Genomic DNA, 26,267 nt, shown 5'->3' on the forward strand with positions numbered 1-26,267 from the left:
ATAAATACATGATAGATACTTACATACATAAATAGGCAGTGAGTGAAAAAAGTTTAAAGGAATATAGAGACGTACATACAAATATTTGTATATGCTTAAACTATGTTAGGGAGCATACACAAAAGACAAGTAATTTTTGTTGCCTGTGGGAAGAGGAACTGGGTAGCTTTGGGACATGAGCAAAAAAGAGACTTTTCACTGTTTGCCTTTCTCTAATTTTAGAATTCTAAGCCATATATTTATCTACAAAATTTAATTTTTTTAAATACCAAAAATGCAGTATAAATGTGTTTGTAATTAAATACATTTAAAATTTGAAAGAAAATGTTTAGAGGACAGACTGTGCAGCATAGACAGGACTGATGAGACAGACTCTTCAGGGAAGGACTTGCTGCAGGGGTGACATTTGGTAAAGAGCTGAATGAAGTGAGGGAGTGAGCTCTGGGACTGCTTTGCGGTGGGGGGGCGGTGGTGGAAAGCATTTCAGGCAGAAAAAAAGCCAATGCAGAGGCCCTGAGGGGGATGCCTGGGATTCGGAGCAGCAGAGGAGAGGCCGGTGTGTCTACAGTGAAGTGAGAGGGGAGAGTGTTTGGAGATGTGGTCTGAAAGGGGCCACAGCTCTGGCACACGGTCCTTGTAAGTTATGGCAGGGGGCTGGAGTTGATTGTGTGTGATGGGAAGACATTAGAGGTTTTGAGCAGAAGGGTGACCTAATCAGCCTTCCATCCCCCTCTAGGCCAGGAGTAGCCTGAAGGGAGGCAAGGGAAGAGGTAGGGAGAGGAGGAAGGAGGCTACTCAAGGTGTATGGTGCTGGCTTGGACTTATGGTGGTGAGGAATGGGCAGATTTGGGGATATATTTTGAAAGTAGAGCCGAGATTTGCGCTGCATTGGATGATTTGAGAATGACTTCAATTCTTTTGGCTTGAGCAACTGGGTGAATACTTAGTGAGTACCTATTGAATTCTGAGCACAAAACAGACATGGCCCTGCCCTCATGGAGTACAATGGGAGAGACAGACAATAAACCAGCATGTACTTAGAAAACTCAATAATGACACTGGAAGAGAGCGTCAAGGCTTTAACAGGGAGCTGAGATGGAGGGTAACCACAGAGAGGAAAGGGTGAATTTATTTTATTTTATTTTTATTTATTTTTTTAAATTGAAGTATAGTTGATTTATGATGTTGTGTTAATTTCTGCTGTACAGCAAAGTGATTCAGTTATACATATATATACATTCTTTTTCATGTCCTTTTCCATTACGGGTTATCATAGGATATTGAATATAGTTCTCTGTGCTATACAGTAGGGCCTTGTTTATCCATTCCATATATAATAGCTTACATCTGCTAACCCCAACTTCCCACTCCATCCCTCCCCCAGGAAAGGGCCAATTTAGAGGGTTAAGGAGATCTGAAATCTGAGAAGCAGCTATGTGAAGGATGGGGGAGGAACATTCAGGGCAAAGGGAGCAGCAGGTGGAAAGGCCTTGAACTAGAAGGAAAATGGTTTTATAAATTTTCACAAGGCCAACAGGGCTGGTGTGTACCAAGGGGCAGTAGGGAGATGGGTGATGACGCTTACTGCCTAGGATATGGAGGAGTTTTAGTGTGTGTGTGTGTGTGTGTGTGTGTGTTTATTTCTGAAAAGCAATGGGGATTAAAGTTTTGTGATTTGATACACCTGGCCTCAGAATTCTGGAAACAAAGGAGGCAGACATGATTTCCTGCCAAGATGTGACCTAAACAGATTTGGTGCTGGTTACTGTATTATTCCACCAGCACACTCCTTTCTTTCCTTCTAAAACTGGGTCTCCAGTCTTTTCTTTTTTTTTTTTTTTTTTTGGTTTTCAGATACATTTTTTTTAACATCTTTATTGGAGAATAATTGCTTTACAATGGTGTGTTAGTTTCTGCTATATAACAAAGTGAATCAGTTATATGTATACATATATCCCCATATCTCCTCCCTCTTGCGTCTCCCTCCCACCCTCCCTATCCCACTCCTCTAGGTGGTCACAAAGCACAGAACTGATCTCCCTGTGCTATGCGGCTGCTTCCCGCTAGCTATCTATTTTACGTTTGGTAGTGTATATATGTCCATGCCTCTCTCTCACTTCATCCCAGCTTACCCTTCCCCCTCCCTGTATCCTCAAGTCCATTCTCTACGTCTGCGTCTTTATTCCTGTCCTGCCCCTAGGTTCTTCATGACCTTTTTTTTTTTAGATTCCATATATACATGTTAGCGTATGGTATTTGTTTTTCTCTTTCTGACTTACTTCATTCTGTATCCAAGTCTTTTCTTGAGATGAACAACTTTCCCTATCTCCAGATCCTCTGGTGCCCCAGGAAGACAGCGAACCTGCAGTTCTTTGATAGCCCAGATCAGCTGGTGTCCTGGGACCCCCGTTCATGGCAACTTTTCTCGGCTGCCGGTCAGCCCACTTTTCACCATGCCCTCTTGAGGTGGAGCGAAATTTGGTGGCCGTGCATAGGGGAAAAAGAACAGGGAAAACAAAATATTAAAATCAAGAGTTCCCAGCCTCAGGCTGACCGCATGGTGACAGGAAGTGGCCTGAGCACCCGGGCGCAGTGCTGTGTGGGGCGGCCCCCTCGTCTATCACGTCACCAAATTTCAGAAGGGGAAGAAGAATGACTTAATGGTGCACTGATGAGCTGATCAATATTCTCAACTTACCTCTTTAGCTCCAGGGCCCAAATTGAAAATGGGACTGCGAGAATCTCCCAGGGCTGCCTTGAGGCACATCCCTGCCCCTGAGGAGCAGCGGCTTCTTGATAAGGAGGTTTGGGGCACCCGCCCAGGCGCTCCCACTGCTCGGGCGCTTACAGATCTGTCCACAGGTCCTTCAGGTGCCAAAGGCATTGGGCCTGGTTAGACTTTTACCCCTCGTGGACACCCCCAAACCTCTACCCTGGATTAGGCCCAACCTGTTGTTTCCAGAATCACTGTGGTCAGTAATACAACTTCTCAGAAAGAATATGGGAGATTTGAACACGAATGGATGGGAATTAAAAGGGTAAATGACCAGTGGTTAGGACTCCTTCCACAGCAGGGAGCCTGTGTTCGATCCCTGGTTGGGGAACTAAGATCGCACAAGTCCACGCAGCAAAAACAAAAACAAAAAAAATGGTAAATGACAAACATAGCAATAGCTATCACAGAAATAGCCTTACTATAGGTGTTCTACATTAAGCCCCTTAAGTCTCAGTGTCATGAGATGAGTACTATGACTACCCCCATTTTACAGATCATTTAGGGAAGCTCTGCAAGTAGAGATTCTTTTAATGAGACTATATTTAATGCTTGATGGAAATTTCTTCCTGATCCTAGAGGTTTCTATGAAATAAATTGGGTTTAATACAGGAGAGTGGAAACAGACCTGGGGGGTTGAAACTGGACCCCCAGCCCTAATTCTCCACTAGCCGCTGTGAGACCTTGGCTCATCTGGGCCTCAGTTTCTCATCTTTAAAGATAGAAATGTTCGGGCTTCCCTGGTGGTGCAGTGGTTGAGAGTCCGCCTGCCGATGCAGGGGACGCGGGGTCGTGCCCCGGTCCAGGAAGATCCCACATGCCGCGGAGCAGCTGGGCCTGTGAGCCATGGCCGCTGAGCCTGCACATCCGGAGCCTGTGCTCCACAATGGGAGAGGCCACAACAGTGAGAGGCCCGCATACAGCAAAAAAAAAAAGAAATGTTAGGCACTAATCCCTAAGGACTCTTGTGGTTCTGACAGCGTAGGACCCTTCTTACAGCATCCTCTATTTTGTCTACATCAAATTCCAGTGCCCTGTCCAAACACTGAGTCCCCCACCACTGATGAATCACATGGGCCCACTTTCCAGGACTTTAACCTGAGCCTGGAGCTGGAGAGGGAGAGCCCGACTTCATTCGCAACAGCTGTGCTGGGCTCGTCAACCACAGGGCCGCTGTGACACCTCACCATCAGTCTCATTCTGGACTGCTCTACGCAAAGCTGGCCTGGTTAACCCCACCCTGAATGAGGGGCATGAATTCCAATAGTAATGAACTCTCCTTCATAATCCAGATTGCTTCATAAGGGTAATTTGATTCGGGAAATCTGATTCTCAACTGCTATTGACCATCTAGGCCATTCATTCATTCTTCTTTTCATTCATTTATTCATTCATTCAACTTTTTTTCAACATTATTATGTATCAGGCACTATACAGGGCTCCAGGGATACTGAGGGAAGAGGACAAAGTTTCAGCCCTCACGGTGCTGGAATTCTACTCAGGAAAGAGGCAATAACCACATAAGCAGGTAGCACCATTTCAGGTAGTGATAAGTGCTATGCTGAAAAACTAAAGCAGGGTAAGGTATGAAGGATAAAGAACGATGGATATTTTGACTCTTTGGGGGGACTTCTTCAGGTTTGGAGAGGGGATTTGGGGAAGACTTCTCTACAGAGGTAACATTTAAGCAGAGACTTGAATGAAGAGAGAGACCTAACCAGGTGAAGGTTTCAGGAAGAAGGAACAAATAAGGTACGATGGCCCTGAGGTGGGAACAAGGATGGCAAACCTGAGGAACCAGAGGCTAATATGTGTGCCTCTGGGTAGTGAGCGTCCCTCTGGGGATGGGGGCAGGGGCCTGCCTTCCTAATTGGACTGGTCAGGGGTTGCAAATTACAAGTATGAGCTGCAGGGAAGGAATCTCATACAGTGTGGCTTTAAAAAGACAGGCTTACCCCTAACATTTGCAGGATCTGGAGCGAGAGCCCAAATAGAAGACCAAATACTATATGTCTAAGTATTTTAAAATTATCAGTCAAGCTAACAAACTTTTACGTGAAATATGTTCTATCTTCTTATCTTGACAAATATATCTTCATAACAACCTATGAGTTCAAGTTCAAGTTTATAATTTTTGGAGTCCTAGCCCCCAAGCTCTGGGCTTGCCCTGTCCTCCCTTCCTACTCACCAGCTGCATCCAGTGCAGCAAGGGGCCTCCCACATGCACAAGTGGTCACCCTCACCCCATTGTCCAAGCTCCGGCAGCATCCCACCACAAACAGCTGCCCCTCAGGCCCAGGGGTGAGCATACTGCAGATGGACTGGCATAGGAAGAGGCCCACACAAGACCTGGAAGCAGGAGCAGCACTGTTGGGCAAGGAATTCTTTAGCTCCAGGTGGTCTAGAGGGAGTAGAGCAGGCTCTGCATGGGCTGCAGCTGGAGAGGGTCCAAGGGGGCCATTTAAAGCCAAGGTCCAAGGCAGGGGACATCTTCTTGGCCAGGTACAAGGGTGATACTGTAGGTAGATCCTGAATGATTATTGTTTTTTTTAAAAAGGCATCCTTCATGCAGAATCAAGCTGGGAACCAGGGAATGAGGGATGTGGTCAAGGTGTCAGAGAAGGCTAGACCTTTGGGACAAGAGTGAGGAAGAGTTGATAGATATCTTGGACTTTTTAACATGAGAAGTTTACAAGTTTCTTATATTCTCTGTGTTTATTTCTTCTTTGTTCTCTTGACACCTGTAGGAAACTCTTCGAAAGTTCTATTCACTCTTGGTTAAGGGAACCCGGGGAAAGGTCTCCATCTTTGCTTGAGCCAGAATATTTGTTTTTGGTTTTGGTTTTGGTTTTGTTTTTTTTGCGGTACGTGGGCCTCTCACTGTTGTGGCCTCTCCCGTTGCGGATCACAGGCTCCGGACGCGCAGGCCCAGCGGCCATGGCTCACGGGCCCAGCCGCTCTGCGGCATGTGGGATCTTCCCGGACCGGGGCACGAACCCGCGTCCCCTGCATCAGCAGGCGGACTCTCAACCACTGCGCCACCAGGGAAGCCCGAACCAGAATATTTAAGGGAGCAGCACCACCTGGAGGGATGACAGGAACTCAAGTGGAAGACCCTAAAGAAGAAGGTGAAGCTTGTGTGTGTGTCTCCCAGCCCCTCACCTCCACGCACACTCCTGAAAACATTCTTTCCAGCGCTTACCTTGCAGATGCTAAGAAAAGGGACCCTTGAGTGCAATGAGACTACTAGAGGCTCCCAGTGTCTGCTCTTCCTTTCTCTCTCTCAGTAACAGAACCCCAGTGTTACCTGGAACACGAGTGTCCAGTATAAAGACTCTGTTTCCCACCCTTCCTTGTAGCGAGGTCTGATCATTTGACGAAGTTCTAGTCAATGGGATTGAGTAGAAGTGATGTGCACAACTTCAAGTTGTTCTTTTAAAGGAAAGAGGTTCCTCTCCTCTTCTTCCTTCTCCCTTCTTGCTGGCTGGAATGCGACACGGTGGTGGGCCATCCTGAACAACATCGACAAGGGGACACCCTAGCAGTCAGAATAAGAAAGAAGGAACTGGGTCTATGACACCATAGACCTATCAGGGCAGTCTTGGCTTTCTTACATCTGGACTATTAAATGAGAGAGAAATAAACTTCTATCTTATTTAAGGCACTGTTGGTTTTGCTGTTGTTGTCTGTCTCTTTTATAGTCGCTGAATCCTCATCCCAACAAAGATAGTACTTTTAGCACCTTTGGGAGGAAACAAATTTCACAAGTCTAATCTCCCCTGTATAAAGGACTTCCTTTTATTTGTCTTGAAGACTGTGGGTTGTCTCCTAATTCATGTTTATTCTCTTGTAATTCTTCCTGAATTATATAGACTTTGATCACATCACCCCTCAGCACATGTCTTTCTAGTTGACATTCTTTGAGTTTTAGTCTGACCTCATGGAGAATGCCTCTGCATTTCCTAAAATGCGATGACTTCCATTTTATTATCTGCTTTCAGTAAAATGGTACCATGGGCTATTGTTTTTGGGCTGGGAATCTGGCCCAGAATCGACAAATGATTACTGAATTGAATTAAGTTGAATTGAACTTCAAAAAGCAGTTTCTCTTTAAAGAAACAAAATGAACTAAGTTCAAGTTTCCAGACTCCATAGCCCAGATTTTCATATGCTATCTCAAGTAGACAACATGAGGCCATGGAAGGAATTAGGACATGGAGAAAATTCCTCTACAGGAACACTCTTCATCTTCTGCCCCCATCCCACCTCCATTTCCTGGCTAATTCCTATATACCCTTCATGTCTCAGCTTAAATAGCACTTCCCAGGCTCCTAGACCAGGTTGCTTTCCTCTGTGTTAGTATCTCATAGCCTCTGATACTTGCGCTTTATTATATAGATCATGTTTGTATTTATTACTCTGCTGGCTATCATTTTTGGTCAACTGTAAAGGCATGACTACACCCATTGTGTCCATAGGTCCCAGCCCAGAGCTTGGCTCCCACTCAGTGCTCAATAACAATTTGGGGGACTTCCCTGGTGGCGCAGTGGTTAAGAATCCGCCTGCCAATGCAGGGGACACGGGTTTGAGCCCTGGTCCAAGAAGATCCCGCATGCCGCAGAGCAACTAAGCCCGTGCGCCACAACTACTGAGCCTGCGCTCTAGAGCCCAAAAGCCACAACTACTGAGCCTGCAAGCCACAACTACTGGAGCCTGTGCTCCGCAACAAGAGAAGCCACTGCAATGAGAAGCCTGCGCACTGCAACAAAGAGCAGTCCCTGCTCGCCGCAGCTAGAGAAAGCCCACACGCAACAACGAAGAACCAACAACAGACAAAAATTAATTAATTAAAAAATAAATAAATAAATAACAATTTGGTAAGTGAATGACTGAATGAACAGCCAATGAATGAATAGATGAGCAATGAATAACATTATCCTGGGTCCTCTCATACCCTATATCTAGAAGCAAATCCTAGGCTCTTCCTAAGAAAAACGTTTAGATTCCAACCACTTACCACTTTCTCTACTGCTCTCATTCTGGTCCAAGCAACCATCATTTCTCCCTTGGATTATTGCATTAGGCTCCTAACTGGACTCTCTACTTCCACTTCCCTTCTCTCCTCTCCTCCAAAACACACACCAATCTTTCAGTACAAATTCAGAGGAAGTGTGAGGATGAGGGGCAGGTCACAAGTGAAGGCCATGTTGAAGACAGCGGTTATGTGCCTCCCAGAGCAGGAAACCCATAGAGCCACCTTTTTAATGTTTTAACTACTTCAGGTAAAGACTACAGTTCTCAGTCTCCACTGAGATAGATTTTGCTCAATGCATTGTAAGAAGAGGTGATAGATACATTTTTGAGCCATACCCTTTCTAAGGGTATGAACCTTCCTCTTCATCTCCCTTTCCAGCTGCCTGAAATACAGAGGTGATGGCAGGAGCTGGAGCAGCCATCTTAGACCACAAGATGAGAGCCAAATGTTGAGGAAGACAGGACAGCAATAAAGAAGGCTGGGTTCTCAGTTTTTTGGAGCTGCTTTGGAAAGTGAGCCTTGGATATCAGCCTTGGAAAGTGAGAGAGAAATTAAATTCCATCTTGTCTAAGCTACTGTAATTTGGGATGGCTGTTACAGCAGCCTAATATGTATCCTAACTAATACATCTTCCCTTCCCTAATGCAGCTGCTTCATGAGAGTGAAAAAAAGATTATGTTAGGAAAGTGTATATGGAAAAGTCAGTATCCCTTCTAATGGGTAACTTGGGGACCTCTTGAAAATTAAAGGAGAGGTGGAGAATAAACCCTTGCTCTGAAGCAGCCAGATGAGAACTATCTTCTGCCCAGAAAAGACTCTCTGGTTCCATATGTTAGCAGCTTGGGAAAGTGTGGGAGGGCGGAGAAGGCAGCTCTGCTGCTTGGTTTCAGGCCCTAATGTGTAAAATGCCTTTGGGGAGTGAATAAGAGAACTAGCTTAAGCTCTGGATTCTGGGGCTTTAGTGGGCTTAAGACAGAGTTTTAATCATCCGTCACTCCCTGTGGTCCCAGTGTGTGAATTTTAATCACATTCACTTGCATCACCACCCAGGACCAGGTCTGTGTATTTATGACCCACCATTGTGTGAGGCTGCTGCCCTCCCCAGCCAGAGTGTCAGCTGCCCAGGACCTGCATCTGGGAAGGCAAGATGCTGCCCACAAGAGCTGCCCACCGACAAGGTAGTTTTCCTGACAATTCTCTACAACATGAAAACATTGTATGTAAGTTTGGATTAATATCAACCTATATTTGAGTCAGATGGAAGATGTGACTTTGTTATAAATTTGTTAAACTGCACACATCTGCTAACCAGTTGTTTTCTTGGAACTTACTGGTCGGGCAATTCAGTTTTGATTCTTGACCCAGCTTCTCCCTAGGTTCAGATTTATTGATAGAACTCCTCTGGATACCTGTCTTATTTCTTCTCCAAAAGTCTTAATCACAAATATTAAGGATTCACCTGCATACCACTCTTTCACAAACTGGGGCAATTGGGGGGCCTGAACCCCCCAAGTTGTTTGCAAATATATGCCTTTTAATGGGAGGAGGTGCATAGCTTTAATCAGATTCTCAAAGGGATCTGTGACCTAAGAAAAAATTTTCTTTTAAATGCAAGAGTTACCATCAGAGCTAGGGAGCTGATTAGGAAGGTAGTAATTTTGGACACGCCCAAATCCTCCTCTCTCAAGCTTCCCACTCCCACCAGAGAGATATGGAAGTCGTTTATCTAGGCAATTTGCCCTGCCTTGCATTCCCCTTTTAAAATGGGAACATTCTATAAAGGGTATTACATTAACTCCTAACACCTAAGAAAGTTAATTTATCAAATTACTTTCTTCCTCAGGATCCCAGGTTCCTGGGTAGAAAAAGAATATTGATTGAGAAGGTGGGAGGGTCAGAGCACATTAAAACAAGCTACTTCTTGGGTTTACCTCTGCCTCTCACAAGGTGTAAATGCCTGATGGCCACAGTCCACCAAGGCTGAAAAACTCAGTGCAGAGAATGCTGGACTGTAAGCCCCACCAGGCCAAGGTTGCATCTCTCTGTCCACTTCTCACTCCCCAAGGCCCATCACCGTGCCTAGCTCATAGCAGGCGCTCAGCAAATATTGGTTCGATGAATAAGGAAAGTGCCTCAGCTGCCTCATTAGTCGCTTTGTGTGGATAATGTGTTTCCTTGTCCAACTGAGAATGGTTCTAAATGATAAAACTGAATCAAGAAGGTTAACAATCTAATTAGAAGTAAGTACTGAAGTATCACCACATCCGGACATTGGGAACATGCATGTGTACACACCTTGATGTAAAGAAGGAATTCAGAGGCTGTCCTAAACCTAATAAACCAGAAAGGTCAGAGCTACCCATTTAAGAAATCTTTGGAATAACTTATTCAAATCTTTTTTTTTTTTTCCTATGAGGCGCTTAAAACAGAGTTGGTGCCTTTTCAGTACTTTAATAAAGTTTGGAAACAATATGCAGAGACTGAGAACCCCAAGGCCCTTCCTCGCCAGGACTCTAAAGTCAGTGAAGACGCGGCATTTGCCGCGTGCAGACGCGCCCATGGTGATGCCCTCCTGCCCCGGCACACACGAAGTCACGTCCACCCGCGAGGCTTCTACCTGCGACCACAGGTTTCCTGGACAGCCCCTCGGCCTCCGCTGCAGCCAAGGGCTCCTCGCTCCGACCGGTTCCTCCAGCGACCGTTGTCCTCGGAGCAGTTGGCGCAAACCCGGCTCCCGACGCCGATCGGGCCGGACAGCCGGGGCCTCGGAGCAGCCGGCCGCCCCCTCAACTTGCACGGCCGCCTCTGTCCGCCCCGGCCGGCCCGACGGCGCGGTGGGCCCGAGAGGAGGCCGCGCGGCCGGCGCTGCGCCCCCTGGGGGCCGGGCGTAAGCGGCCCGGGTGCCCCTCCGGGACCGCGGGACCGCGGGACGGAGGCCGGGCTTGGCGGCGGCCACCTCGGGCGAGCGGGCCGGGCCTGCAGAGGAGTTGGGCTATTTTGTAACTGCACCATCCACCCAAGCCTCATTACCACCTCTTAATGAGACCCCTTTACTCCGTGACGTGCAACCGCTCCATCTCATTAAGGAAATCGCTCTTCAATGCTGATTATTTTATTTGCAGCCATAATTATATTTCTTTCAGCTAAATCACGGTTTAATCGAGCCCACATGGAGGGCAGCAGCACTAATTACGGCGGGGGATGCGGTGGCGGCGGTGGCGGGCGCCGGCCGGCTTGGGGGAGCGGGTAGGGGGTGCCCGGGCGGCGGGCGCGGCCGGGGGTCTGCGGGCGGGGAGGGGCGCGGGCGAGGGGCGGGGGCCCGGGCTCAAACACAACAACTTATTACTTCTAATTCCCCAACTGTCACCAAATCACCTGCACGAAACAAGAATCTAATTTGTTAAGCTGGCATGTCTGCAGATGGAAGATCGATCTTCTCTGTAGATTTCTCTAATTGAGTGAATATAGACGCCCGGAATTAGCCGCACTCGGGCCGCAGGGAGGGGGCAAGGGAAGGGGCGGGTAGAGAGAAATGGGGGGGGGGGAGGGAGAAGAAAGAAGAGAGGAAGGGGAACAGAGAAAAGGGGAGAAAGAGAAAGGGGAGAAAAAGTGCAAGAGGAGACTGAAGGATGGAGGCAAAGACTAAGAGAGAAAGAGAGGAAGGAATGGGAAGACGAAAAGGTAAAAAAAGAGAAAGAAGAAAAAGAGAAAGGAGGAAGCTAGAATAAAGGAAAGAGAAAAGGGGGAGTAAAAGGAAAGAGGGAAAAGGAAGCAAAAGGAGGAGGAAGGGCAGGACGGTAAAGGAGGGAGAAGACCGGGAAAAGAAAATTCTATTTGAAGAAGGCTCACTCCCCGTAGAATTATATCTCCCTCCCCCAAACCTTCCCCCACCAAAGTGTAAAATAGCTAGAGAAGGCTTTCGCCATGTCCCTCTTAGGTTGGGACTAGCTGCTTTTGAAAAGAAAAAGGTTGGGACGGTGGAGCAGGGCGGGGAGAGAGTGGGGAGGGGGCGGGCCCCGGCGGCTCCAAGAAATGGCTCACAGAATTACATTTGTTTTTCTTGTGATTTTATTAAAAGTCACTCCTCATCTCCAGAATGCGTGAAAATATCTACTTTCCACTCAGATACACCGCATTAACTTGTTGGAGGCGAATTTGTTTGTTTGTCTATTTTATTTATTTGCTAGATAAGATTGATGCAGTCTTATTAGCGCTATATCTAGTTATAGAAAGAGATAAGGATGAGATGTTTTTCTTTTTATTCCAATTACTAGCCTTGTCACCTAACTGAATAACTGATATATGATTATTTATCCTGAGTAAATAGAAATCAGAAAAGCAGAGAACTTAACACATTCAAACAAAATCTCTATGTCACTTATTATATGCCGTGTGGCTGATTGGGGCCACTAAAATTACAGGGCTAAAGGCAAAAAAGAGGAGATACGCAGTCAGGGGGCGGGTACTGATCCGTCATTGTTTTGTGCCGAGCTTTCGGCGTTGAGGGCCGCGGATGCTAGTTGTTAGAAGGCAAAGATTGAAAAAAATAAGCAAGGGAGCGGTTCCAGCACCCAAGAAGAGTCATCAGGTGGACTGCATGGCTGTAGTTTGCAAACTCGAATGTATGGGAAACTGTTTACTGCAGCGGAAAAAAAATTTATGTTGACTCGTGTATCGCCACAGGCTTCTGGGAAGGGTAGGAAATCAGACTCCCTGGGAGCGAGTTTTCGGCCCCTTCGCCAGCGCCGGTACAACCCCGCCGTTCGCGTGAGCAGGCAGTGGACACACACTACCCACACAAACGCGCACACAAGTACACGTGTCAAACACAGGCAGCCCCCGCTCCCTACGCCAAAAAAAAAAAAAAAATGAAGCCTGGAGTGTGGGTCCTTGGCTTTTAGCTCCCAGGCTGGGGAGCCAGGGTCCCGTAAGCAAGGAGTTTTTTCGGCCACAGGCTCCGCGGCGACATCAGTGGGACAACCCTGGCTGGAGCGGCCCGGAGTCCCGGCACTCCTCGCCCGGAGAGGACTGGAGAGTGCACTTGGGGGCTGGGCCCAGGCCTGTTTGGCTAGGGGTTAGAAGCGCTCACTCGGCCCCTCGGGAGCTGCGGCCCAAAGGCGAGCCGAGGGTGCTTTCGCAGTGGCCGGGCCGGAGTCCACAGCCAAAGCCTCTGTGGCTATGGTCTCTTTTGCTGGGGACCTCAAGAGTGTTCTTTTAGGCAGAGAAGTGTGGAAGCGCCTGTCACCTCTTCGCAGAGACTTGACTGCCCTCCCAGATCCTTTCCCTTCCACTCACCCCATCCTCTCATCGACTCCCCCCAGATGAGACATCAAGCCATTCCAAACTTCAGTGTGGCCAGAAGTGGACCACTGACCCCTTTTCGGGAAGAGGGTGGGGCGGTGACGGTGAGGGCTGGCAGAGCAAGGGTTCCAGGCACCCGGGGATGTGAAAGCTGTGGGAGAAAGTGGTCACCATTGTTTCAAGCACAGTGGACTTGAGAGCTTCCTGGGTTTTTTTCCTCGAGTATTTGCCCCTACTCTTTACTCTGTTTGAGGTTTTAAGGTAGGCCTGAGGAACACGATCTGATTTGCCATTGCGTTTGGGTTATTGCATATCTAGAAAAGTAAACAGGAGTGTTCAAGTCACTTGATTTGTTTTCTGTAAGCAAATAATACCCAAAAGCATGGCTGTAATTTACCACGAATTAAAATTGATTCTTTTCATCAGGCAAGAAAATAGGAAAATGTGAGATCGTTAATTATTGAGGGAGGCGCTCCTCATTAAATGGAACAATGTTACAATTCAGCATTTAATAGCAGGAATGTGAATAATAACGCACCATATTTCATCCCACTGTCTGCAAAAAAGAGAGAGAGCAGTTTACAAACAGCTCAGGCAGCCGAAAGTTACATTTAATAAACACCCAAGGCTTCTGTAAGTGGAAAAAGCAATTAGGGCACTGGGCACACTACCCAATTCTTCTGGAGCATCTGGTATATATTTTTATTCTCTCTGTGTCTCTACAAAGGATTTGCAATGAACGCAGAAATACAAGTAGAGAGAAAAATCAGAATTACAAACCTAATCAGCATAAACCCATCATTAAAGCACTTGCTGCATGGACCTCCCATACCATCCCACCTCTCGATCCAGCCACCGCTATGTTTCTAAATCTTGCTCTGGACCAGGATGGCAAAGCAGGATGAAAGGAACCGATTTTGTAGTTGCTGTGGTTTTAGTTTACATAATCAGCCTTCAAGGTTTTGTTTTGTTTTGTTTTGTTTTAAAAATATATATCTCCCAGAAAGCCGCCTTCTTTCAAAACTGCAAAGTTCTCTGGCTCTGTCTGGGCGCGCGGCCCGGCGGCAGTGGAAACGGATTGCCTGGCCTTTAAATACTCTTTGTGCTTCGTTAAAAAGTAGAAGGGGGAAAAAAGAGAAAGAAAAAAATGATTTCCCTGTGCATTGCCCCTTGGCAGGCTCTTGTACAAAATTCAATCTCTATTTTTTATGAGAAGTAAACTGTCTAAATAAATTTTATTAGGGGCAACCAATATATTTTCTAGTAGTTCCCTTTGTTCCGCTTCTACGTGTGTGTAACAATCTAAAACCTATTTATTGAGGGAAAATCACTGGATCCGTCATAGAAAATCCTTCTACTTTGCTTTGAAGTGATTTCTGAAGACATTCTTGTCATTCCGAAGATTTGGGGGCCATTGCGCTGAAGCCTCGCCTTGTTAGGGACTCCAGTTCCCATGATCGCGTGGGAAATGCCTTAAATTATCAACAGCAATGGGCCTGACCGGCACTTTCCCGGCTGCCCGAGGAACGTGGGAAGATGACGAGGAATAAAACTCTGTTAAATACATCTCAGGCGCTGCCCAGGTGGATTCAGACATTGGCCAAAATGAGCTGCAGAGAGGGAACCGGGCGCGGGGGCGAGCATTTTACGTCCAGACTATTGTCATTTTCCTCGCCACGCCTGCTGGCAGCCGGCTCCTGACTCGCGGTCCAGCTCCAGCTTGCGCTCGACGCCCCCATAACACCCCCGTCACCCCCTCCCAACTCTCAGATTTCCCTCTTTTTTTCTCTTTCCTTTTCCCCTCTCCCCCCACCTCTACCCCCAGATGCTTATGCTCTGAAGTCTTGGAAGAAATGATTTAGTTTGTTTATACTGCTATAAAAATCAAGACCAATAGAAAAGTCATAAAATGAAGCGAGCTATCAATCACGCCGCAACATTGTTATTCAGCGGTTACTAACAGAGATGGATAATCCTTTGATTTCGTCCCATTGTTATTACTCTGATGTCTTCACATTAACTATTACACATTTATTTATCGACTTGAAAGATGCAACAAAACAGAATATACGAGCGTGTGCGTGTGGGAGAATGCTGCACGGTCCGCGGCTGTTCTGGGGGCGGCTGTGGGATGAGGACACGAGCGCTTGTGTGCACACACGTGTAGGCCCCGCACCCGTCTCCTTCTCTCTCCAGGTGGCGGCCTCTCCTCCCTCTCTCCAGACAGGGTGCCGAGCCAAGGCTGTACCGCCTTCCGCGGACCTGCTGGTTTGAAGGATTAGGGTGTTGCCGCCAGGCCTCCAGTCTCTAACTCTGACACTTCTCCCCACCTCTGCCCCTGCGTTCTGGTCTTAGATACCCCCAAGCCCCACCACGGTGGGTACAAACCCCCTTCGAGTCCCCGGGAACTTGCAGCCAGGTGCGCGTTCTGGAACCACGTCCAGGGAGCACGCCGCCCCGCCCAGGGCCGCTATCCTGCCTCGTGCAGCGCTCACCGCGAGCCGCAGCTTCTAGATTTGGGGCTTTGTTTGGGGAAAGGAAAGCTTTTATTGGAGGGACTCTATCTGCTTTAGGTCTAGGTATTCTCCTCCCAAGCAAAGCCTTTCTCGCTAGGACACTAGGAGCTTGCCGAACACCCTCAAGGCTCCCAAACTAGCCGCCGCCGCCGCTCGGACTCCGCCGAACCGCAGCCCCCGTCCCACTTAGACCGCTTTTGCAGCAGCTTCGGCGGCCGCTGAAGCTCGGCCAAGCGCGCAGCTTCGGCGGAAGCGGTCTCCGCTGCTCGGAAGGAACCGCTGTGGCTGATTCCCGACACTCACACGTGTGTGTGGATGTGCGCGCGCGCGCGCACGTGTGTGTGTGCATGGGAGGAGGGGAGTGGGCTGCAGGAGAGAAGAGGAAGGGAAACTGCCCCAGAGTTCGGCTTGCCGCCTCCTTTGTCTCCTTGCTCGGTCCCTGTCACATACACATAGCTAAGGACACACACACACACACACACACACACACACACACACACACACTTCCTCTCGCATCTGCTCTCAGGCAGCATTTCCAATGTTTTGTGTAAGTCAATTGGACGGCGAACAAAAAAAGCCATTTGCTCGGTATTATTTAAAACAGACTTCATAGGGCCACCCTTTTGTGGAAGCTTTATTTGCACTAAATGACTAATCTTAATTGCATCACTCTCGAATTAAAAATCAATGTTAATCAAGTTGAGAGTAGTAAACATCAGTTTTCATTGTGCCTGGGAAGAGGGCATTTTTCTTGTGTTGCAAATAAAAATAGAAGTTAAATAACTTTAAAAGGGCATTATGTTCTGCTACAAATACAATTGAAACGGATTGTTTAGGAGCAGATCAGAAATGGTACAGAATTTTGCACTTAATTTCCTCAGTTATCATTTACAATAAGAACCTCCGGTCTTGACAGCCAAGTCTAAACAGTAGTAAATTAGTACAAATTTATACTGATTTTACTCTAATAATCGTAATAAAAGCTTATAGATTTGGCACTAATTACATAAATGCCTAATGATCTTGAAAATTACTCTGGTTAGAAATATATTACTAATCTAAACTTTGTTGTTGGCTGGCTCTGAAAAATCAGAACATTAGAAATGGTTCGCTTCACTTGTGCAAAGCACTTTAAATTGTTCAAGTAGTTTAACATATTCGAGAGGAAAATAAAGAGCATTTAACTTTATTTACAGCCTAAGGTGGAGTTGGAAGCCGAGCTGAACTCAGAAACTTTGACCAAAGGAGCGGGCTGTGGGCCAGGATGCAAGCGTGGGCCAGGCGGAGCAGCAGAAGCCGGGCTCGAAACGTGCAAAGTGCAAGAATCGGCACCGCGCACGGGTCCTTGAAGCAGACGTCGGGGCCTGGCAGCGCCGGGGGAGTCGACTGCTGTTTTGCTCTCTAGGCCCTGCCGCGGGGCTGGGACTCTGTAGGCCCGGGGTCCCAGCCAGGGCGTCTGGACCCTAGGCGCAGGCCTGCTGGGCGGCAGCGAAGTCTAGGCGAGGTCTGGAGGGCGCGGCGTGCCCTTGTTGTGCTCGGGATCGGCAGGCCTGCGCCAGCGGCAGGCCAGTGTTGCCCAGCGCGCTGGTGGGGGCTACTCTCGGGTCACCAGGGGGTCATGCCCTGCTCTGTCCCCTGCCCTGCCTCTTTCCCAGGAAGACCCTAGCTCAAAGAGACAGAGCTGAGCCTTTGGAGCGAGCAGGGCGGAACAAGGAGAAGGAAAGGTGTGCCTGGAGGAAATCCCTGGGAAGAACTATCGGAGGTCGGGCCGAGAAGCCCAGGGCGAGGGCAAGGCGGCCGCCGCTGCTTTAGCAGCTGCTCGGGGCTGGAGCCGCCAGGGCTGCCGCTGCCGCCGCCTCCTCGGGCGGGCGCGGGCGGGCGGGCGGAGTGGGGGACTCTCCGGGCGCTGACATTTGCAGGCTGCCCTCCTGATTGGTCCCCTCGCCGAGCTGCTCACGGGTTCATTCAACTGTTAAGCACCTCCCCGTCTCTCTAAAGGACATTATAATGCATGAAGCCCCCTTTTTAACCACAAACCGAATTTTCTTTCATTTAGGTGATCTATATATATCTATATCGTATAGCTTATAGCTTATATCTATTTTAAATAACTTAAAACCGCTAAAATTTGGGGGGGAACAGCTTTCACCCTGGAGCGGTGCGCGATGCTGTCTCACGCCGACCTCCTGGACGCCAGGCTAGGTGAGTGCGCGTCTCTCGCCCAGGCAGCCAGGAGAAGCCCCGGCAGGAAATTGTCAATTTGTTCCTTATTTTACCTTAATGTGCCCTAAATGGACTAATTTCTTTAAAAGTAATTGTGCTGCATTAAAGTTTAATTTGATTTAACATCGTCTTTTTAAAAAATCTATGGAATATGTAGATCCAGAGGAGTTGGGAAATGTTGTTACTTTTTGTTTTTCTTATTTTCTCTCTTTCCCCCTCCCCCTTATTATTTTTTTTAAGGGAACGACCTACCCCGTGATAATTTGTTTGGAGGCATTTTTCTTTCTCTCTTTTCACCTCCTATTTGCGTTAATTTGAGATTTCTTTCTTCTCTTTTTCCCTCTCTTCCTCTCTCCCCACTACCTCTTTCTCTCTTCCTCGTCTGAGTATGGTTGAATTTGTAAAAATCGGTCTTGAAGGAGAAGCCGCTGCAGTAGAAGCGGATTTGCTAAGTGTGCTCATTGAGAAAGGAGAAAAGCCAGATTCATCCTCACGGGCATCCGGCCTGCAAAGGGACTCGTCATTGCCAGTGGCCGAGACGAAGGCGCCTTTTATTTCTCCGGAAAGAAAAGTTGAATTCTCTAAAGCTTGATTCACTGTTATGTCTAGAGAGTTTACTTGAGTTTCCTTAAAGCTGTCTGGGTTACTGGGCTCAGGGTTTCCGGTTTGGGAATCTTTGGTGATGGATGTGACTCCATTTTCCAAACACTTTCTCAGATTTGAGGGGGAGGCGGAGCTGATTTGGGTTGATTTCGGGAGGTGGAAAGCTTGGAGACTAATTCATCTTCCGAGAAAGTGAGAGGGAATCAACTGAGGGCCGGAGGTAGAGTTCGTCAGGCTGCCTGAGCGCAGGTGGGGCAGCAACGAAGGAATCGTTTAATTTTTCTTCTTTCTTTTCTTTTCTTTTCTTTTTTCCCCCCTGGTCGAAGGATATGCTCTCGGGTTGCTGGGGCACCAGGGGTACGGTTCATGAAAGGGACTCCGAGGCATGTTTCATTGCCGGGACTGTTTCATTGTGGGAGAGAAGAAAGCATGTGCTGTTTACTATGTTTACTACGGGACCCCGCGGCGGAGAGAGGGGAAAGGGCCGGGAGACGGTATTACAGCCTGGCTGTCCAAATCCTGGGGAACCCAGCTGAGCATCCCGGGAGATTGCTCCGTAGGGCGACCGCGGGTTCAGAGGGAGCCGAGGATGGGGCTGAAAAAGGACCGCGCGGGGAGAACAGTCCCTCCTGGCATGGCCAGGACAGTAGTGACCACCATCCCTTTGCCTCCTCAGGTATGAAAGATGCTGCCGAGCTTCTGGGCCACCGGGAGGCGGTGAAGTGTAGGCTGGGCGTGGGGGGCTCCGACCCCGGGGGCCATCCGGGGGACCTAGCGCCCAACTCCGACCCAGTCGAGGGAGCCACTCTGCTGCCCGGGGAGGACATCACCACAGTGGGCTCTACGCCGGCCTCTCTGGTGGTGAGCTCAAAGGACCCGGACAAGCAGCCGGGGCCCCAAGGTGGCCCGAACCCCAGCCAAGCAGGTCAGCAGCAGGGCCAACAGAAGCAGAAGCGCCACCGGACGCGCTTCACCCCGGCGCAGCTCAACGAGTTGGAGAGGAGCTTCGCCAAGACTCACTACCCCGACATCTTCATGCGCGAGGAGCTGGCGCTCCGTATCGGGCTGACGGAGTCCCGAGTGCAGGTACGCTGGGCTTGGGCGCCAGGGCAGAAGACAAGGAGGGGGCGGGTGGACTTGGGCAAAGGAAGCAGGGTTTTTCCTTCCCTTGCAGGGATCCTGGGCTGCGCTTTCTCTACCTATGCTTTCCTGGGTCAAGTTAGCTCCTCTGCCCGCAAACTGGCCCCATCGATGGACAGACAGTGCCCCCATCTCCTGCCAGTATAGCCACATCCCCGCAGAAACTCCTCAAAAGCGAAGCCGGCGTCGTTCAATTACTAGGTCTCTTCCTTCCTCCTGAGAAGGGAACCTCCGGGTCTCCCACCTTCTGTGTCTCCCAGGCGGCTAAGTCCAGCACGCGATTACACTCCAGCTCTCGTAACTGACAAGCATTTCATTACCCCCTAATGAGTTTGTGTTAAGAGTCTGGATAAATGGGAGAATGCAACAATTATATAGAAAACATGAAAAGGGAGTAAACAAGGCGAAATGGGCACATTTCATAAAAGATCTACACCTGGGTTTTACGGTGTAGCTTTATTCTCCTGCTTATCACACTCCTACCGCTCTCAGGCAAAACACCCCTAGCTTTGATGTTTACAAAGGCTTTGAACTTGGCGGCCTACCAATGCGCTGGGAGAGGATGGAGCGATCCCCCACAGACTATGAGTCCTGGTTTTCCCTAAGGTAACTTGGGGAGTGGGGAGGAAAGAGGGCTTTCTTGTAGATCTCCGATTTGAAGAAAGGACATTTGGGGCAGGAAAGATTGACCGGCAGTAGACAAAATCATTACTGACCCCTTGTTCTCATCCAACCCCGATCCAAGTTGTAAATTACATGTGACTTAGAAAACCACACCTGTAAGTTTTTTGAAAATCGGGGAATAAAAGTATAAGTCCAATGCATCTCGGATTTTTTCTGCTTTTTAGAAGAATGAAAACATTATGTCAAATATTTTACGGACAGGTGCTGGAGGTGAAAGTCCAAGGCGCGCGCTTAGTCTTGAGCTATCCAGGGTTCTGAAACCTTCCTTTCCTGTCTTGGACGTGGTATTTTCTGTTCCTTACCCTGGGTGTTGATCTCAGCTCTAGCTGCTTTTACAAATTTTAACTATTTTCGCTTTACAAATTTTAAACATCAAAGTTTAAAGATCTCAGTTACTTTACATTTGATCTAAGAAGAGACAAGAGTGTCCTGAATCACGGTGTTGAGTTTTTCTGTCTCCGTTCTGCTTTTTAAAGATAGTCTAACCTGAAAAATAGCATATGCTTCTGTTTTAAATAGAAAAAAATGTCATTAGGGACTTAACGTGGTCAAATTAATATAGTAATATTCAGGGTATAATATAGATTAACATTTTTACTCAGTGTAAGTCTGGGTGGTTTCCTTAGTGAACTCTGGAAGCCCTGAATCATGGGCCATTGAAATTAAGCATCAAAGGCATGTTAATTGCATTGTGCAGAAATATATTACTAGTGCTCTTAATTTTTTTTTTACCTCACACCTCTTTTAACTCTTTTGAAATTGAGTTCAAATCTTAACAGAAATATACAATTTCAATATTTCCATTACCGTTCATAATAGTACTGGCTTGTTAAAATCCTGTCGGTTCAAAACTCATAAATTTTTTGTCACTCAAGAGAAATGCTATATAATAATTTTTATTTTAAAGACTAAAATGCTATTGCTTAATCTTGGCTTACTAGTAATTAGTTTGAATTAAAATAGAACTTAGAACCACAAATAAAATATAATTGGACAACTGACTTTGTAAAAAAAAGAAAATGAGGTCTATTAAACTTTATTAGGTCTTCCAAAGGTTAATGGCAGTGATTCTTTTAACATAAAAAGTTGTAAATGAAATAAAACACAAACTATGTAATAGAAACAGTTATTTTCAAGAAGTACACAGAAGAATAATCAAGAAGAATAGAGACAAAGTACTTTAATTGTTCTAACATAATGTTCAACCAAAGATAATAGCTTGATGCTGCTGATAGGAACAATTTAATAGAATGGCAATTTCAATATTTTTAAAAATAATGTTCCATAGTTTAAAAAGTAATCAGATCAACATAACCTTCTTAATTAACATTTCAAAATGATTAACATTATGTAATGTAATGCAAAAATAATTTATGTAAAATGTATTTACTTCACAATTCATTGTATCGTTGCTCCTTGACCAAATTCAAATTAAATAGTAATTGGTTTATGTTCTTATATGATGAGTACTTCATAGTTTTCTTTATAGTTAACAGATTGCCACACATTCTTTTCAGTACATGGGGCCACTGCACTGATTAAAAATGATCTAAACATTTAATTTATTGCAATTGTATGTTTTTAAAGATACTTTTTGATTCTAGACTAAATGATCTCAAATACTTATTTTTATCTATATCAGGCATATATCATACTTTTAAGTATTTATTAAAGCACCTCTACTCACACGGAGGCCAATTCCATGTCTGATATCGCTCCTCTTTTCTGGCTAGTATAATAAAACCATTCCTTTTATAGCATGCCATTATTAGAAACCAATTTCAGAATTATTTATAACCTGGAATGGCTTATTAAGCAGCAATGCGAGAATCATGCAAATTACGCGATCAAATGCAATATAATAAGCATAATCATTAGTCTCTAGCACGGATTAATTAACTTTCAATATTTTATTTACATAAAAACCAAATCAGTGAAATAACTTCTGCACAGCCAGTCTTGCCTTTCAATATTTTATACGAACAAAAATAATGTGCTGTAATTCCATTGACCGTGTCCCCCAGAATGGCCCTGTCACCTGCCATGTCTTAATAGGGGGACAAGCCAAGAGTATTTTCTAGTTTTCTAATGGAATGAGAAATTGCATTTTCTTCCTCTCCCAGCACTATTAAAGTGTAATGAATTCGGCCCAGAGTTCACGGCTGGCTGATCGAAATGAACCTGAGATCTGGGCTTTAATACAGCTCCCCAGATTTCCTCCCAAATCTTCACATTAATCATTTGCTGGATTCCAATGAGATCTTCATAAAGCATTTGCTTCGAGGGGGAAAAAAGTAATATTCTCTCTTTCTCCCTCTCTTTCTCTATTTCTGAGCCATTTATAGGTGGGGAATTAAACGGGCTATATATTTTAAAATACATTTACAGTATGTCTATATTACTGTAACAGCAGATATCATGAAAGTGGATTTTTAAATTCCAACCTCCATTAGATTCTCACTGTTGTATTAAGCATTTTCTGAGAAGAGCTGCATTTCAAACTGAGTACAAAGTTGGCCATGGCTGCGGTTAATATATTTCCTGGAGTTGTCATCTCTGCATTCTCAAAATCTCCCTTAGGTTTTACCTGCATTTTAATCTGTCATGCTCTAGTTTTCAAGTGGAAACATTCACATTTTTTAAACATATGCATCATAGCTTGGAACGGAGGTGCTCAGACCCCACGCAGATTTTTTTCCCAACCCCAGTAAGCCATGAAACATAAAAAATTTTGTAGCCATTATTTGACTACTAACCCTCAAACATAATTGAGCACGATTTTTCGATTATTTCTATAATATTTAGTTCTTCAACAGCTGTTCTTTTCTGCTTGGGCCTGAGATTCAGAAACCTTTCTGGCAGGCGTGTTTTTTACTGAGATTCTTCGGGGGAATTTCTCCCCCCTTTCTTCTGCTTTTTTCCCCAGTCCCCCACCCCGTGCCCGCCCCAAACATTCAAACATTTCGGGATTTACTGACATTAGCAGGGTGCTAGGAACCGGTATTCATAGATATCTTTAAAAATGTATCCGGGTGCGGAGTGTGAGGTGTGGGGACCGTCTGGACACAGACACCGTCCCTTGTCTAGGGCTCCATCCGGTCCAGCCTTGGATGGGTAATGCAAAGCGACCTCTGGCAGCAGGTCTCCTCGCTATGTTTTCCTGGGCTCCTGCGGGCTGCTCTCCGCAGAAGGCCGCTAACAGCTCAATCCGCGGCCTGCCGCATTGATCCCAGCCTCCACCTAGGGTTCTGCTGCCTCATTAATCCGCCGCGCCACCAGCTCAAGGGGCTTTAGCAGGGAAAGGACCCAACATCTTTACCCAATCCGGACACTGGAGTAGGCGGAAACATGGGAAGTGGGGTAGAAACCAGAGAAAGATAAGGTGGTGGGCGATGGGGTAGAAAGGCCAGGGCCAGCCCAAAAGCGGGAGAGGGTTCTAGATTGCAATGCCGTTCACATGGGTAAATAGAGAGTGCACGGCTGTGAACAAACCATTGTGCATAGCCGGTTTACCGGGAAAGGCGGTCAGGTACTCATACTCATGATGCTTTAGTTTGCGGAATAAACACTGAATAGCTTGGATTAACGCATTATCTTTTGGCCATGAATATGGTGGTCAAATTGCGTTGGCCAAATTATGAGAAAATTCAATCAGTACCTGAGCTGTGTCCCACATCATTTATATTTATGCATAGTAAGCCTCCAACTGACTACTGTTAAACTGTAAGCCTGCCAAGTGGGCATGCTGGCATTTTTTTTAAATAAAAAGATCAAATTTAAATATGGGGCAAAGGGATGTTATCTTGGTCAGGCAGTTTACTTGATATATTTCAGGAAGAACCCTTCCTTCCCCTGTGGTGGTGAATTTGACATTCATAGACAAATTTGTCTGGTAAGGTCTGAACTTCCAGGGTCACTGTTAAGAAAGAACTAATAGGCTCACTTTGGAGTATACTTTATAAAACACATCTCCTTTAAAAAGACATCTGGGTTTGTTTAAGCAAAATTAAATTTGATTCATACCTATTGTGAGCTTTACACTTGACTTCTTTTAGTTTGCAGTGATCAGAAAATTTGCTTTTAGTTTATAGATGAAACGAGGGGTGGGGTGGGGCTGAGGGAATTGGAGGCCTTGTTATTTGGGATCCTCAGTAAGTTCCTGAAAATAATAGATTTGAAGGCCCTGAGGCTTAGGGCTCCGGCAGCAGGTTCCAGCACACTTGCACAGCCCAGATAAAAGTACCCGTAGAGGGGCTTGAGAACAAGGCACGGATTTGTGGCAGCAGTACCAGTCGTTACGAATCAGAAGTCACGGTGGCGACCCAAACAACACTGTAACTCAGTGGCGCTCGCTTTCCCACACGGATCACTATATTAACCTCTCTGCTCTGTCATCCATGGCGTTAGGGGTTCTCCTTTGTCTTTCGATTTTGGAACTGGCTATGTCATCCACGGTCCTTCATCAATTTCCAAAGTTACAGCGTTTCAGAAAATTCTATACCCCATCATTGTTATAAGGCACGCTATTAAGCCACATGGGTACGCAAGTTTATCTTCATTTGTACACCTGTGGGTCCAGCCTTGACACATGCCTGCCCGCAGACCTGTGCATCTAAGCAGCGAACAGAAGGTGCCAGCGTGCAGGGGCGTGGTGAATACTGCGCATGGTGTATGTTTGCACCGTGTGTAAGCGCTCCGGGGCACGATCACTCAGGACCCCGGGAGTTGGCGCCCGGTGGATGCAAGGGGCGCCGGTTGATTCCAGCTGGTGGAAAACGAGGGTCACCGGCTGGGTGCGGGGGGCGTGCCGGGCCGATGGCACTTGTTCGGCCTGGAGCTGAGTGGGTGGACCTGACGCGGGTTTCTAGGGCTCAAGCCCCCGCCCCTCCTGGCCCGCCCGCCGGCTAACAGCGCCCTGTGTGTCTCCCGCCCTGCCCGCTTCAGGTCTGGTTCCAGAACCGGCGAGCTAAGTGGAAGAAGCGCAAGAAGACCACCAACGTGTTCCGTGCGCCGGGGACGCTGCTGCCCACGCCAGGCCTGCCTCAGTTCCCGTCGGCCGCCGCCGCCGCCGCCGCCGCCATGGGCGACAGCCTGTGCTCTTTCCATGCCAACGACACCCGCTGGGCGGCAGCCGCCATGCCGGGAGTGTCGCAGCTGCCGCTACCGCCGGCGCTGGGCAGGCAGCAAGCCATGGCACAGTCGCTGTCCCAGTGCAGCCTGGCGGCCGGTCCGCCGCCCAACTCCATGGGCCTGTCCAACAGCTTGGCGGGCTCCAACGGCGCGGGGCTGCAGTCGCACCTCTACCAGCCTGCCTTTCCCGGCATGGTGCCCGCCTCCCTCCCCGGCCCCAGCAATGTCTCCGGCTCGCCCCAGCTCTGCAGCTCCCCGGACAGCAGCGACGTGTGGCGGGGCACGAGCATTGCCTCCCTCCGCCGCAAGGCGCTAGAGCACACAGTCTCCATGAGCTTCACTTAATGCAGCCGCGCCCGGCCCGCTCCGCCCCCGGCACCGCCCCCAGGTCCGCCCCGAGGCCCTAGCGGCTTGCGCCCGGGCGCCCCGCCCCCGGCCCCGGCCCCCAGCTCCTTCCCCCTCCAGGCCTCTGCCACCTCTCGCTTGGTCCTTTCCCTTGTCCTCCACTCTCCCGGCCTCACCCCAAGCCCCAGACCGCGAGGCCACCCCTCCGCCTGATTTCGCTCTCTCCAGCCTCCCCAAAGACCTCCTCCCCGTCTCACGCAGCTCCTCCCTCCTCCCGGTCTCTAGCGCCTCACCCCACCCTTTCCCGCTACCCCCGGCCTTGCCGCTCGCACTCTTCGTGCTCGCGCCCTCCTCACGGCCTTCTGACTGGCTGCATTCCCATCCACACCTTCTACACGACGCCTGCGGCCCCCTCGCCCACCGCCTCCCGTCCGGTCCCTTCTTTGCCCGCACCTCACGCCCCTCCTCCCGCGCCCTGCAAAAAGCATCCTTCCCGTCATTTTACTTACCAGGGAGT

General features: G+C 47.8%; 1 protein-coding gene across 1 annotated transcript; it reads left to right on the top strand.

Annotated features, from left to right (window-relative positions):
* Positions 1 to 17,790: 17,790 nt before the first annotated feature.
* Positions 17,791 to 25,750, top strand: OTP (orthopedia homeobox; the record flags this gene model as incomplete). Its single annotated transcript, XM_082835905.1, has 3 exons — positions 17,791 to 17,827; positions 19,128 to 19,537; positions 25,220 to 25,750. The coding sequence occupies 3 exons, from the start codon at positions 17,791 to 17,793 to the stop codon at positions 25,748 to 25,750; spliced, it is 978 nt and encodes a 325-aa protein (XP_082692031.1).
* Positions 25,751 to 26,267: the final 517 nt, after the last annotated feature.

The sequence above is a fragment of the Leucopleurus acutus genome (genome assembly GCF_964270905.1).
Source record: "Leucopleurus acutus genome assembly, chromosome: 3".
NCBI classification, from domain to species: domain Eukaryota; kingdom Metazoa; phylum Chordata; class Mammalia; order Artiodactyla; family Delphinidae; genus Leucopleurus; species Leucopleurus acutus.